This window comes from Thamnophis sirtalis, unplaced genomic scaffold (assembly GCF_051295495.1).
Source record: "Thamnophis sirtalis isolate CommonGarterSnake01/CBP01778 unplaced genomic scaffold, rThaSir2_p1.2 scaffold_13, whole genome shotgun sequence".
In the NCBI taxonomy this organism is placed as follows: domain Eukaryota; kingdom Metazoa; phylum Chordata; class Lepidosauria; order Squamata; family Natricidae; genus Thamnophis; species Thamnophis sirtalis.
Genome location: NW_028261393.1, coordinates 26,106,073 through 26,122,348, shown reverse-complemented (window position 1 = coordinate 26,122,348; position 16,276 = coordinate 26,106,073). Strand labels below are relative to the sequence as shown.

Genomic DNA, 16,276 nt, shown 5'->3' with positions numbered 1-16,276 from the left:
CTTTTTTTTAAAGAACATATACCTTGAATGCAGCAGATGAGAAAGTTATCCTTTGCTTGCATAAAATAAATGAATGGAAATAAGTAAAGAGAGTGAACAATGGTGTTGGTTCTCTGTTTTAGCGAGGAAGGTAGGACAGCGAGGAAGAAGCAAATGTGGCATTCAGGAGAACCAATTGACATTTTGAAACGCTGCTACAAATTTTCTGTTGTGACCTGGTCATGTTGCTTAGAATAATGTTTCTCAACCTTGGCAACTTTAAGAGACATGGACTTCAACTCTCAGAATTCCCCACAATGGTACAGCATACAAGTTGGCTGCAGAATTCTAAGAGTTGAAGTCCGCATATATATAAACTGTGTTCCTTATTCAGTTTATTTCTTGCTACTTTTTTCTGGTTGGGAGATGCATTGAAGCTCCTTCTTGTATTGATACCCCTCAGGACTCTGATCAGGCAAGATTTCCTCCATGAATCTGCTCACTTTCCCTTCTGTTCTCCTCTATGTCCCAGTCAGGATTTGTGTCAGAGAAGAAGGACAAGAGAAATGACACCAACATTTTTCACCTATTCTTCTTATACTTGTAGAGTTCCTTTTTAAAGCCCGGGCAAGGGACGTTATTGATCAGTGATGCTCACTGACAATCATGCGCCTTTGCAGATGTTCTCCATTACCCATCTCAAGTGCCAGCCCAGCACAATAGCTTCCTATCTAGGCTTATTATATATCTAACAATGTGTTTGCGTGATCATGAACTGCTGAAAAATTCAAGGAAGCCTTCCTAAAGAGAGAGACAAAAGGAAATAATTGCAATGGACTAGATGCCCCCAACCTTAAATTTTGCCTGCTGTTGTTTTAAATCAGTCTCTGCATTTCAGGCTTGTTGCTCTTCAGTTGTGTATAAGGCAGCAGTAGCTAGGGACCAAGAAAAATCTGAAGAGAGTTATATTCCTCCTGTCTAGTCTGCAAACCTCCCAGATACATTTGGTGGGCCAGAATGCAGAAAACATTTTACTGTTGGGAAATTTATGCTCCTTTCCCATTCATCCTTGCTTTCAGAGCTACAGTCCCGCATTCTTACATTTCAATGTGGCTTTGTATTTTGTAATGGAGAAAGCAGCTATGTCTTTTGTGTTGAGATATTCCATCACTGAGTTTTTTTCTCTCTCTGTCTACTTTAATCTCCATCACCTCCTCTCTCGGTACTCAAAACTGGTAGCATTTTGAAAGGGCATGCATTAGTACACACACGTTTATCATTCTTGGTATTTCCCATAAAGTTCTGGAAAGTCATGGAAATAGTTGCCAAAGCAGCATGTAGATTCAGTTGGTAGGAGATAAGACAGAAAAATTAAACAGGCGAGGAAGGGATGCCAATAGTTGCCACTGAGATAAAAGCTACCCCATTAAAGCCAACTGCCATATGTCACTTTTTGAAAGGGGCTCACACTTTAATCCTTTTTAGTACAGCACATAAGGTAAAGGTTCCCCTCGCACATATGTGCCAGTTATTCCCAACTCTAGGGAGTGGTGCTCTTCTCCATTTCAAAGCTGAAGAGCCAGCGCTGTCCAAATATGTCTCCGTGGTCATGTGACCGGCATGACTAAATGCTGAAGGCTCATGGAACATTACCTTCCCACCAAAAGTGGTTCCTATTATTCTACTTGCATTTTTATGTGCTTTCAAACTGCTAGGTTGGCAGAAGCTGGGACAAGTAACGGGAGCTCACTCCATTACTCAGCACTAGGGATTCAAACTGCTGATCTTTCTAATCGACAAACTCAGTGTCTTAGCCACTGAGCCACTGTGTCCCTAATTAATTAATTAACTAATTAATAGAATAGGGATGCAAAATAAGTTTGGTGTAGTGGTTAAGGTTCTGGAGCAGAAGCCAGGAAGTTGTGTGTTCTAGACAGTGGTGAGATTCAAATTTTTTTATTACCCATTCTGTGGGCATTACTTTGTGGGTGTGGCATTGTTTTGTGGGTGTGTCTTTGTGGGCGTGGCAGGGGAAGATTCCTGCAAAATCCCCATTCCCTTCCAGCCCACTAACCTGCTTTGCAGCTCCGTTCTCCTGTTCGGGCATCAAAAAAAGATCAGCTGGGGGGCAGCAGGGGCGGGGCCAGCCTATTTGCAGGTTCAAAATTTCCACTACCGGTTCTCCAGAATCTGTCAGAACTGGCTGAATACCACCTCTGGTTCTAGATGCACTCTAGACATGAAATCTGGCTGGGTGAGTTTGAGCCAATAACGAAGAGGTGGTGAGTTCTAGTCCCACCTTAGGGAATTAAAGCCAGCTGGGTGACCTTGAGCCAGTCACTCACTCTCAGCCCAACCCATCTCACAGCATTGTTGTTGAGGGGAAAATAGGAGGAAGAAGTATTAGGTAAGTTTTTGGGTTACTTATAAAATAATAAAGGCAAGATAAAAATCTACTAAATAAAATAAAGTGGTTGCTATAGAACAGCATGTTTAGGTGACATCATAAAATGGCCAGCATTTTGCTGCTTGGCAAAAGATTGGAAGGTGGTTGGAAGAAATGACTGGACAGAGATTGGAACTGAAACCAGAAATATTCCTATTATCAAAGAGGATTTAAGCAAAGGGTTAGAGTAGAATAGAATAGAATAACAGAGTTGGAAGGGACCTTGGAGGTCTTCTAGTCCAACCCCTGCCTAGACAGGAAACCTTACATCACAAACTTCTAGTGTTGGAGCATTCACAACTTCTGGAGGCAAGTTGTTCCACTGATGAATTGTTCTAATTTATTTTAACATATTTAACACTACATATTATAACAGCTGCGAGAATAGTTTTTGCCCAACAATGGAAGAGTGGAAATGTACCTAAAAGAAAGGGAAATAACAAAGAAAATATTTGTCTGTGCAGAATGTGATAGAGTGATGCTAGAACTGAAGAATAAAGGAGACACAGAGTACTATGAGATTTGGGATAGGTTTTATCAGTGGTTGGATTTAAGGAAGGGAAGTCAGAACGAACAAGCACAAGGATGCATAGATTGAAATAAGAGGCAATATAGGCAGTACATTATGCAACTGTTATTGTAACCATGTAGAAGAGGTTAAGGATGTATATATACTTAGTAAATAGTAATGGGTATTGAATACACAGGAGATCTGTGTTATACTCTGTATGGCGGAGAGATGGCCAAGATGGTTTTACCATATCCCACATTTTTTTTCCCTTTAACCATAAAAGTCTTTAAAAAGAGATCATAAAGTGGCCAGGATTATATGTCAAACAGGGCAGAGTGACACAGAACACTGACCTTAATTGTCATTCCTGGCCCCGACACGCTGTTTCTCTTCTCATCTTTTTGGAAAAGTTCCAAAAAGTCAATGTACAGTAGTCCAAATGGCAACAATAACTGTGCAAAGGAGGGGGGGGGGGGGGTTGGTCAAAAGTTTTTTTTAATGATGCATATAATATAATCCAAAGTATACCAGTACATCTTAACAAGCATTTTTTGAATATTCAATAGTATATCAATTCCTTTTGCCATTAAGCCTCTTCAATTTTTATTTGCTCTTCTGCTTTCCATACACCATATTATAGTCTATTTCATCTTCAGCTCTCCTCCTCTCCTTCTCTTCTCCTCCCTACCTTCTTTCTTCCCTCTGCCCTCTCTCTCTTCTCTACTTCCCCTTGCTCTCTCCCTCTCCTCTCCTCTCTTTCCAGACCTTCCCTCTCTCCTACTCTTTCCTTCCCTTCTACTTCCCTCTCTCCTTTCTCTCTCTTTCCCTCTCTTTATTGCCCTTCCATTCTCTATTCAAAGGATGATTGCATACTATGTGGACATTTTTGACCCCCCCCCCGACTTCCTGATCCTTCTCTATGTATTTCTTCTTCAAATTTTTCATGCCCCGAAATATTTTACAGTTTTCTAGGAATTTTTGGACTCCTCATCTTAACACAACCCAAGACCTTCCTTTGTTCTTTGCAACGGCAATAATTTCAAGGGTACCCTGACATTTTCTGCATTATTTTTTGCTAATGTATTGAAAATGTGGCTATTTCCATGGGAACGCTGATGATCTCTGACAGCTTGCCTGTTTGTTTGTTTGTTTGTTCATGTATTATGTTTTTGTCTTGTCTGGAGATGCAGACATTTCATCAAATATTTTGCATAAGGAGGAATCTTCAAATCCATAGATGTTTGTTTCAGGCCAGCTTTTGATGGCAACTGAACGGTCTTATCTGAAGTGGCGCAGCTTTTCCTGTATAGAAGTATAGTATAGAAATAATCCATTGGTCTATTCAGGGGAATCTCATAGTCTAGTGTCAACCACAGCAATTTTAAGATGCATGGACTTCAATTCCCAGAATTCCCAGACCAGATGTTCAAAAGAAAAGGAAAAGAACCCAGTTTATCAGCTTCCCAGTTAAGAAAGGAAAATGCAAAAAGAAAAGAAAGTAGAGGCACACAACATATAGTTTGGTTCAACCTTCTCCAACAAAAAAAATATGGGGGTGCCTTCTGGAAACTGAAGAGTAGTATAAATTAGGGAGAAATGTATGCAGGAGAGATATCTGAATTGTGATTAAGATTAAATCTCCTGGCCAGATCAATTGCATCCTAGAACACTGAAGGACTTCGTTTTGTTCAACTCTCTAAGGCAATATTTGTCAATCTTGGCAAGTTCAAGATATATGGACTACAATTCTCAGAATTTCCCAGTCAAATCCTGAAGTATACAATCCATTTACAAGGTCTGAGTCTTTTTTTCTCCTCTTTTAAAGACAGGAGAGTCGTTAGCCCATCTCCATTTATCTGGCATCTTCTCTCTGGGACATCTCAAACATAGTATCCAGTGGTGGGATTCAATTTTTTTTACTACCGGTTCCGGGGCATAGCTTGGTGGGCATAATGTGGCTTGGTAGACATGGCTTGGTGGGCATGGCAGGGGAAGGATACTGCAAAATCCCCATTCCCTCCCCATTCCCCTAACCTGCTTCCCAGCTCTGTTCTCCTGTGCAGGGCAACAGAAGATGACCCAGCTGATCAGCTGGGACTTGGGAGTCAGCTAATTGATGGGGGTGGGGCCAGCTATAGGTGGTATTTGCCAGTTCTCCGAACTACTCACAAAATCCACTACTGGTTCTCCAGAACTGGTCAGAACTGGCTGAATACCACCTCTGATAGTACCTGGAACACTGTTTCTCAACCTTGGCAATGTTAAGATGTGTGGACTTCAACTTCCCAGCTGCCTAGAGAATTCTGGGAGTTGAAGTCCACCCATCTTAACGCTGCCAAGGTTGAGCAATGCTGGCCTAGGCTAAGCTGACAACATCTCCACCATGCCCCTTCTCAGCCTCCTAATTGAAGCCTATTTGCTTTTTTAATGGACTTGGCAGGAAGAGAAAGAGCTGAGGCTGTAGTCTTGGATGCCTCTAAAGGGGCCCCTGGGAACCATTTTTCAGCAGCTGCAAAGTCCTTTGCAAAAAATGTTCCATGGCTGAACTATGATAGCAACTGGTCATAACTGGTAATTAGGAGACACACTCCAGGGATCTTGTAGTCTACACATCCTTCCTTGGAGAAAACATCTATTTTGCTTTGTTTTGTTTTGTTTCAGAACTTACAATGACACACAGGAACATGAGGAAAGGCTTAATGATTCAAGCTGTATGTCATTTCCTCACCTCTCCCTCCCACCGAAAGACATTATTTGAGAGAGATTTACAGTTAAAGCAGGAAAATGGCTTGCAGTTCTGTGTCCCCAAAGCACCAACTTTGCTACCAAGTCATCATTAAGAACGTTAACAGTAGAGCACAAGAACTCCATCAATAACAGAGCTACCAGATCTAGTGTGCACAGTGGTGGGATTCAAATAATTTAACAACCGGTTCTCTGCCCTAATGGCCAGCTGGGTAGGCAGGGCTCAGTGGTCATGTGATTGGGTGGACATGGTCAACTCAACATCACTCAGGTCGATGGGCACTTCGCCTTAGCTGTTACAATGTAATAAGGGTGAACCAGAGAGGCAGTTTCTGTAAACAGGGTAATAAAGATTCAGCTAGAAACAATACCAGAATGTTTCCTTCCTGCCTTCCTTACAGGATTAGTCCTGTAGAGTGGGGGGGGGGAGGAGATTTCTTCCAACAACCGGTTCTCTGAACTGCTTAGAAAGTTAACAACTGGTTCTCCCTAATAGGTGCAAATTGGCTGAATCCCACCACTGGGAATGCAGCAAATGTTCCTGTTGCTGCCATCTAAAAAGCTTGAGCTACTCCAGTAGCTCAAGCTAATTTAAAAGCAAAAATAAGCATTCATACCAGACAAGATAATCCTCCAATTTCTTACAAGTTGTCAGGAGCTATTTAATAACAACATATTATATATGTATATAATCCCCCTCCCAATAGAAAAGTAGGAAATGAGGGGGGCATGAAATCCAAAAGGTAAAAAAAGATGGCTTCCAGGCCAGACATCAGCATTCCAGGTGCAGAAAGAAGCATCAACTCTTAATTTGTTGGCTTTGACATCAGATGCCTTTTGGGTTTGGGGCAGAGAATAAGGAGCAACAGCATTGCCCTTGTGAACAGTGTTTGATTCTGAGCTATATAGGTAGTCCCCCATTCATTTAATGACTGTTCAAACTTACAACATCATTTAAAAAAGGGATTTACGATTAAGTCGTAAGTTACGATACAGACCGTCATAGCATCCCCATAGTCACATGATTAAAAGTTGGGTTCTTGGCAACTGGCCTATATTTACAGCAGGTCACAGAGACTCAGAGTCCCGTGATCCTCATTTGCAAGCTTCCCAGGGCCAAGGCAGAAGGCAGATTTGCTTAACGACCATTGGATTTGCTTAAGAACTTTGGTGATTTGCTTAACAACTGAGGCAAAAATATTGCAAAGTCAATCACAACTCACAAAACAAGTTCATCACTTAGAGATAGAAGCGCCGTTTCCAATTGTGGTCATAAACTGAGGATTATCTGTAGGGCAAAATTGTCTTGCCTCTTACAATCATTGCAAAGTTTTGGTTGCAAGTTGATCGTCCATTGTGATTCTCATAAGCATATTCACAAGGGAGATAGATCATCGTTTGGAAGACGGTGAGGGGCCAACCTAGATTTTAGCGAAATTGTGCCTCTAAGGAGCTGCCGCAAAGCTATGTTTTTGCCAAATGAAATATTCTCCATTCTGTACTGTTTGTTCTTTGCCATTTGCAGCATTTCAATACTTTGATAAAATCTTGAGTCTGGAATAGCTTTCCGTAAAAATGCAAAGACAAATAAGTGGAGAGTCTGAACTTTGAAAGGGTAGCAGAAATTGCTAAAAGAAGAAAAGGGCTGATGTACCATTGCATCCATCTTATACCCATTATGGTAGTTCTTAGATTTATTCCTCCAGAGAAAGATGTGAAAAATAGGGATTTCAACCCAGGAGGCTGATGATGATCTGGCTGTTAATTATATGTGTTTTAGCTGATCATCAGAGCCGCGGTGGTTCAGTGGCTAAGACTCTGTGCTTGTCGATCAAAAGGTCAGCAGTTTGGCAGTTCGAATCCCTAGTACTATGTAATGGAGTGAGATCCCATTACTTGTCCCAGCTTCTGCCAACCTACCAGAAGCACATAAAAATGCAAGTTGAAAAATAGGGACTACCTTTGGTGGGAAGGTAACAGCATTCCGTGCACCTTCGGTATTTAATCATACTGGTCACATGACCACAGAGACGTCTTCGGACAGCGCTGGCTCTTTGGCTTTGAAACAGAGATGAGCACCACCCTCTAGAGTCGGGAACGACTGGCACATATGTGCAAGGGGAACCTTTACTTTTTTAGCTGATCAACTAAAAGCACATAGGCTCTCTCTCCACTGCTCAAGTTACCCACTCAAACATTTGTGTCCACTCAGCAGAGGGAACCACTCTGTTAATGTGACCAAGCTAATTGATTCTGTCTCCTTTGAAAGAAACTTTGCTGCTTTTTTTTTTTAATTGGACATTTATAGGCCACCCTTTTCTCTGAGGGGACTCAGGGCGGCTTACAATTTGTAGGAAGGGAGCGCAAGACAAAACACAAAAAGAAAATGTGAAATATAATAAAATAAAACAATAAAACACAACATTCATTCAGCATTCGGGTGGGGCGAGATTAGGGTCTTATCCCCAGGCCTGACGGGAAAGCCAGATCTTAAGGGCTGTGCGGAAGGTCTGGACAGTGGTGAGGGTACGAATCTCCACGGGGAGATCATTCCAAAGCGTCGGAGCTGCTACTGAGAAGGCTCTCCTCCGCGTAGTCGCCAGTCGGCACTGACTGGCGGATGGAATTTGAAGGAGGCCTACTCTATGCGATCTGATGGGACGGAGGGAGGTAATCGGCAGAAGGCGGTCTCTCAAATAGTCAGATCCACTACCATGGAGGGCTTTATGAATGGTAAGTAGCACCTTGAAGCGCACCCGGAGATCAACAGGTAGCCAGCGCAGCTCACGGAGGATCGGTGTTATGTGGGCGAACCGTGGTGCGCCCACGATCACTCGCACGCCCGCATTCTGGACTAGCTGAAGTCGCCGGATGCTCTTCAAGGGCAGCCCCATGTAGAGCACATTGCAGTATTCCAGCCTAGAGATCACAAGGGCTCGAGTGACTGTTGTGAGGGCCTCCCGATTCAGGTAGGGCCGCAACTGGCGTACCAGGTGAACCTGGGCAAATGCCCCCCTGGTCACAGCTGACAAATGATGGTCAAAAGTCAGCTGTGGGTCCAGGAGGACTCCCAAGTTGCGGACCCTATCTGAGGGGTGTAAATTTTGACCCCCCAGCCTGAGTGATGGAACGTTGGCCAAATTGTTGGGAGGGAAACACAACAGCCACTCGGTCTTGTCTGGGTTGAGTACCAGTTTGTTAGCTCTCATCCAGTTCTTAACGGCCTCAAGACCCCGGTTCATCACGTCCACCGCTTCATTGAGTTGGCACGGGGCGGACAGATACAACTGTGTGTCGTCCGTGTATTGATGGTATTTTATCCCGTGCCTCCGAATGATCTCGCCCAGCGGTTTCATGTATATGTTAAATAGTAGGGGGGATAAGACCGAACCCTGCGGCACCCCGTAAGTAAGGGGCCTCGGGGACGATCTCTGCCCCCCCACCAACACCGACTGCGACCTGTCCGAGAGGTAGGAGGAGAACCACTGCAAAACAGTGCCTCCCACTCCCACCTCCCGCAGTCGTCGCAGAAGGATACCATGGTCGATGGTATCGAAAGCCGCTGAGAGGTCAAGGAGAAGCAGGATGGACGCATGGCCTCCATCTCTGGCTCTCCAGAGATCATCGGTCAATGCGACCAAAGCGGTTTCTGTGCTGTAACCGGGCCTGAAGCCGGACTGGAAGGGGTCAAGGTAACTAGCTTCCTCCAAGGTACGCTGAAGCTGGAAGGCCACCACCTTCTCAACAACCTTCCCAACGAAGGGAAGGTCGGAGACTGGACGGTAGTTATTAAGAACGGCTGGATCCAAGGATGGTTTCTTTAGGAGGGGTCTCACCACTGCCGCTTTAAGTGCGGCAGGGAAGTGCCCCTCCCGAAGGGAGGCGGTGACGACCGCATGGATCCAGCCTCGTGTCACCTCACTGCTGTTGGCAACCAGCCAGGAGGGACACGGGTCCAGTATACAGGTGGAGGTGCTCACAGCTCGCATAGCCTTGTCCACATCCCCCGAGGCAACATCCTGAAACTCAACCCAGAGATGGTCTGCCAAGTTATCCCCCTGTGTCTTGGCTGGATCTGCAGGGATGGAGTCCAAGTCCGACCGAAACCGAACAACTTTGTCCGCCAAGAACTGGACATACCCCTCAGCCTTACCCTGTAAGGGGTCCCCTGCCTCCCTCCTATTTAGGAGGGAGCGGGTCATCCTAAACAGGGCGGCTGGGTGGGACTCGGCGGATGCAACCAAGGTGGCAATATATGTTCTTTTAGTTGTCCTTAATGCCCTGATATATTCCTTGGTGCATGCTGTCAAAAGTGCTCGGTTCGATTCGGACCTATCGGACCTCCACAAGTGCTCTAGGCGTCTCCTCCGGTGCTTCATCTCCCGGAGCTCCTCGGTGAACCAAGGAAGCCTCCGGGATCCGCCGACCCGGAGGGGCCGTAGTGGCGCAATCCGGTCAAGAGACTCTGATGCTGCCGAGTGCCAGGCAGTAGCCAGAGTCTCTGCCGAACTGTGGGCGAGAGTATCAGGAATAACCCCAAGCTCCGTCTGGAACCTCAAGGGGTCCATAAGTCGCTTGGGGCGGAACCACCTGGTCGGTTCCTCCTCCCTACGGTGGGGGTTTGGCCTCCGGAAGTCTAGCCTCAGTAGGCGGTGGTTTGACCACGACAGGGGTATGATCTCATTACCCCTCAGACCAAGATCACAAATCCACTGCTCCGAGAGGAATACGAGGTCGAGTATGTGACCCGCTGAGTGGGTTGGGCCTCGAATTACCTGGGTCAAGCCCATGGCTGTCATGGAGGCCATGAATTCCTGCGCTCCATCAGAGTGTTCACCGAGCGAAGGCAAATTGAAGTCCCCCAGAACCATGAGCCTAGGGAACTCAATTGCTAGCTCGGCTACCGACTCGAGGAGCGAGGGGAGGTCTGCTGCAATGCAGTTGGGAGGCAGGTACGTTAGCAGCAGACCCACTTGACCCTTGAGGTCCAACTTCACCAGTAGGGACTCACACCCGACAAGTTCCGGAGCAGGGATCCTACGAGGTGCTAAAGACTCCCGGACAACAATAGCCACCCCGCCACCCCTTCCCTGGGCTCTCGGCTGATGAAGCACCTGAAATCCGTCTGGGCACATCTCTACGAGGGGGACTCCTCCCTCAATGCCCAGCCATGTCTCAGTAATACATGCCAGGTCTGCCCTCTCGTCTAAAATTAAGTCCCGGACGAGGGGAGCCTTGTGAACAACAGACCTGGCATTTAGCGACAGCAGCCTGAGACCAGGGTCCCGATTACTCGCGCCATCTGACCTTGGAGTAGGACTCATAGGGCCGGAAGGAGGGATCTCTGTGATGTAGCGAGCCCTCCTTCCCCGGTAATGGCCAGCCCTAAAGTCCCCGCCATATCTGCCTCTCCCTGTTATGACCACAATGCTCCGACCCTCTCCCGTGGCCGTAGTCCCCCCAACCACCCCGATGACCCCCGCATACCCCGGCAGGTCCTCCGAATCAGTCATACCCAGGCACTCACTCAAACAGTCCTCACGCAATAATTAAAAACACAAATTACAGCAATAATAATAGTAAAAGTGAGGTCATTCACACTATCACAGACAATCCCATGCACTCAACATACCAAATTAAAAATTGCTGAGATGCTGTTATCCCCCATTCCACAGGGCTCCATGCATCCTGCCTGTCTCCGCACGCAAAAGAACCAGCAAGTTGGGGTTTTGTACCTTTTCTGCTAAGCATCTCCCATTGCACACCTTGTTCTGATAATGCTGTTTCACAAAAGTTGCTTAATCTGATTATTGATTTTAATCAGTTTCTGGGTTTATCCAAAACAACATTATAACAATATTGCACAACTATGGCCTAACTAGATACAGTGTCAACTTATAACAAAGTGTCCGGTCCAAGTTACATTGGACCCCCTCAAAACCCACTTACAACCCTGTTTTGGAATTCTAAAGTCACCTCCCCCACCCACAATCATCTGCCTGTACTTTGGGCACTTGGCAACTGACCCACCCACATCTATGGTGTTTTTCAGCCCTGACTGTAGTACACAATGGTGGAAAGCAGCATTTCCTTCTGGTTTCTAGCAAAACTGGTGCATAGCAAACAATGACTTTGCTTAGCGATTGTAGCAGTTGCTTAACAACCATGGTGTTTGCTTTTCAACCATTGCAAAAAAGTTGTAAAAGTAACTCATTTTATGACTGCTATGACTTATGATTGTAACTGCCAGGCTCAATTATAGTCATCCCTCAAGGACTACCTGTAGAGTAGGTTCATACACTATGATAAGTTACAAAATAACTAGCCAAGGCTAATTCTAATTACCCAAATTGTGCGAATGCAGCCATTAATTTTTTCCTGACCGTCACAAGAACTTGTTGCTAAGGTGATGGCTTAAGAGCAGGAAGGCCAAGGGTCAAATCTGTGTACAACTGCATAAATTCACTGGGTGTCTTTGAACCAGTCACCCCCTCACAGCACAGCATAGATCAAGTGGATTGTTGTTGGGGGAGGGAGCAGAGGGAAGAAGCACTGCATGGACTGCTCTGGGCCCCTGAATGAAAGCTCGGATGGAAATCAAACAGATCAATGGAAGCCAGTCAATAAATACAAAGGCTTAGTGCACCACTTTGCGTGAATCCCGGCTGAGGATTTCTGGCCATTGCAACATAGCTGATGGCAACACTGTTTTGATGTCTTTTGTTAGCATCCGTGCTAACTTTTATCCTTAGGCTGGCTACTGAGGAGAAGGGGGGAGAGAGGAAGAGAGAGAGAGAGAGAGAGATTTTAATTAAAGAGCAAGACATATTCAGCCCCTTTATTTGTAAAATGAATGATTTTCAGGGACATGAGATATTTCTTGAAACAAACACTGTAGTTTAAAAGAGCAGACAAGGGGAGGGGAGAGATTAACAGAGATGGATGGATGGATGAATGGACAGATATTTTATTTGTTTGTTATTTGTCGCCCACCTCACTATCAAGCAATGATAATGACTGGCTGGCTGGATAAGAAAGAAAGAAAGAAAGAAAGAAAGAAAGAAAGAAAGAAAGAAAGAAAGAAAGAGAAGAAATAAATAAAGAAAGAAAGAAAGAAAGAAAGAAAGAAAGAAAGAAGCAGGCAGGAAGATGAGAGATGAGGGAGAGGGAAGGAGGGAAGGAGAGAGAGGAAGACAGAGAGGGAAGAGAGTGACAGAGAGAGACAGAGAGAGAAAAGACAGAGGGAGAAAGGGAAGAGAAAGGGGGGAGAGGGAGACAGAGAAAAAAAGAAGATAGAGGGAGAGAGGGAAAAGTGAGAGAGAGAGTCCAACAGAAAACAAATGCCAGGCCTGGTGAATGTCTATCCAGAGATGAGTCATTTTTCTATTTTAGAACAGCTATCTTATTATTTATTTCTATCATTTCCAAAACAAAATCACATGAAAAATTCTGAGAATGGTCCTGGCAAGGCAGGCCTGGCTGAGTTCGAGTTAACCTCCCTGCCAGGGAAAAAATCCCAAAGTTGCTTGAGCAACCTTTCCCCACCCCTTCCAGTTGTGTAGTGAAGTCCTGTCTTCATTCCTTACTGAATCCTGTGTCTCTTTGTACACTTGAAACCAAGCTGTACGATGATATCTGGGGCAGTTAACTCACATATTAATTAATGTCAATGCTCCATGGTGTTTGTTAGAACATGTCATATCATTCAATCATCCAATCGTAGGGCTGGAAGAGACCTTGGAGATCTCCAACTCTGTGCCCAAGGCAGGACTCCTTATACCTCCTGAACAAGTGGTCAAGTTGTTTATTCTATTTTTGAAAACCTCCAGTGATGCAGCCCCCACAATTTGACCTAGGAGTACTTATTTTGAAAGATCTACGCCCCAGAGCTCACTGTAACAACATTGCCAAAAAGGCATTCAGAATTGTCAACCTTATTTTACGTAGTTTTCTCTCTAGTAATGCTATGCTGCTGACTAGGGCATACAAAACCTTTGCCAGACCTATCCTTGAATACTGCTCACCTGCCTTGAACCCACACTGCATTTCGGACATTAAAACATTAAAGAAGGTCCAGATGTATTTAACAAGAAGAGAACTCAACTCCACTGCTCATAATAAAATTCCTTATACCATCAGGCTTGAAATTTTAGGGCTACGTTAACCTTGAACTACGCAATCTATGTTCTGACCTGAGCTTAGTGCACAAGATAATCTGCAATAACATCCTACCTGTTAATGATTACTTTTACTTCAACTGCAATAACACAGGGCCATCAATAGATGCAAACTGAATGTAATCCACTCTAATCTTGATTGCAGGAAAAACGATGTCAGCAATAGAGTAGTAAATGTGTGGAAGACCCTACCTGAACCTGTTGTTAGTTCCTCTAACCCTCGTACCTTTTACCTTAAGTTGTCTACCGTGGACCTTACGTATTTCTTAAGAGGTCCCTAAGGGGGCATGCATAAGCACACAAGTGGAGCTACCCTCCCTGTCCTACTGTCCCCATTTATATGTACTCTTTTTATGTGTTTATGGCTATCTTTTCCATATTTACATCCATTTATTTGTGCCATTTTTTCATGTGTTTCATACTTGTTTCCTTGTACTTGTTGAAAAATGAATGAATGAATGAATGAATTAATTAATTAATTAATTAATTAATTAATTCCAGGAGGCAAAGTTCCATTGATGAATTGTTCCCATTAATCATTCTCTTACAGGGGAGAAGTGTCCACTACTGGAGAAAGAAAATCTCCGGCTGGACCACAGCAGTGATGAATTCGTAAATATAACTGGTAAGTGGCTCCTCCAGATTCTCCTCCTTCTCCTTCCTCCAGATTCGTGGGAGTGGGATAGTCTTGCTTGCTTGACTTGCCCCACCCATTGAGATCTAGCTATTGTGCAGCCTTCTTGAGCCAAGAACTTACTAAGCATCCAAAGAGTGTTTTAGTTTAGTTTAGTTTAGTTTATTTATTTATATGCCACCCTTTTCCCTGGGGGGACTCAGGGCGGCTTACAATTCGAAAGGAGGGGAAAACAAACAGATTAACACATAAGACAGCACATCATTAAAAGCACAACATTCATACAATTCGGGTGGGTTACGGTCTTTAACCCCAGGCCTGATGGGATAGCCAGGTTTTGAGGGCTGTGCGGAAGGTCTGGAGGGTGGTGAGGGTACGAATCTCCATGGGGAGATCGTTCCATAGGGTCGGAGCTGCCACCGAGAAGGCTCTCCTCCACGTGGTTGCCAGTCAACATTGACCGGCAGATGGAACTCGGAGGAGGCCTAATCTATGGGATCTAATTGGTCGAGTGGAGGTAATTGGCAGTAGGCGGTCTCTCAAGTTTTCTTGGCATTGTCTTCCACAGGGGCAGATGGGGTAGGGTGGGATGTGGCAGAAGGTAAGGCAGCTGTAGGGATCACAGCCCAGATATCATCAAATCCTTCCTTTTACCTTAAAGCCTGATCTCTAAGCCTGAAATCCATCCAAGGAACACAACCTTAGTCTGCCATTTCTTGACTGCAGCCTAGATTGTCATTTTGGCACTTTTCCCAGAGCTGAGAAATGGAAGACAAGAAGTAGAATATAATAGAATAACAGAGTTGGAAGTGACCTTGGAGGTCTTCTAGTCCAACCCGCTGCCTAGGCAGGAAACCCTATACCATTTCAGACAAATGGATATCCAACATCTTTAAAACTGTCAGTTTTGGAGCATTCACAACTTCTGGAAGCACATTTTTCCACTGATTAATTGTTCTAAATGTCAGAAAATTTTTCCTTAGTTCTAAGGAAGCCTCTCCTTGATTAATTTCCCCTCATTGCTTATTGTCCTTCCTTCAGGTGCTTTGGAGAATAGCTTGAGTCCATCTTCTTTGTGGCAGTCCCTGAGATATTGGAAGACAGCTATCATGTCTCCCCTAGTCCTTGTTTTCATTAAACTAGACATACCCAGTTCCTGAAACCGCTCTTCATATGTTTTTGCCTCCAGTGCCCTAATCAACTTTGTTGCTCCTCTGCAGAATGTGGGTGTCATAAAATGGACTTGTTTGGAGAACAGGTCTATTACGGTCCAGATGACATGTTTCCCCCACTATCAGGGAGTACTACGATGAAGTCCATAGTGATTTTCTCGCATGGATGGGAAGGATCTTCCACATTGGAGCAGCCCTTGGGGGCTTTCCTGGTCTCATTTTCATGGCTGCACAGGTGGCACAGCTTTTGACCTAGTCTTCAATGCCTTTTTTCATCCTTGGCCACCAAAATTGCCTTCTTCCCAGGTGTAGGGTCTTTAGATAGCTGAAGTGCCCAGCCTGTATGTAATCATGGCTCCTTTGGAGTACTTGGAGGCGCAGGCTGATGGGGAAGTAAAGTTTGGATCCTTTCCATGCTAGCCCATCTTTGAGGGTTGTCTTTGTGCCAGAGGTCATTCAGCAGTTTGTTTTTTTAACTTTTGTGTTAGAGCTTCACTGTCTCCATCCTTCTGCCATTGCGCTTGCCTTTGGGCGGTGGCTTGAGAGGCTGGCTGGGCGGGGGGAAGCATGGCGTGAATCACCTCCTCCCATTTGCTGTTGTACTGGGGCTTT

General features: G+C 44.9%; 1 protein-coding gene across 1 annotated transcript in view; it reads left to right on the top strand.

Annotated features, from left to right (window-relative positions):
- Positions 1 to 16,276, top strand: part of LOC106548014 (collagen alpha-1(XVI) chain) — a 203,597-nt gene that overhangs the window by 37,392 nt on the left and 149,929 nt on the right. The window contains exon 3 of the mRNA XM_087728047.1: positions 14,409 to 14,483. Within this exon, the coding sequence (XP_087584173.1) occupies positions 14,409 to 14,483 (75 nt within the window). The remainder of the gene's footprint in view (positions 1 to 14,408; positions 14,484 to 16,276) is intronic.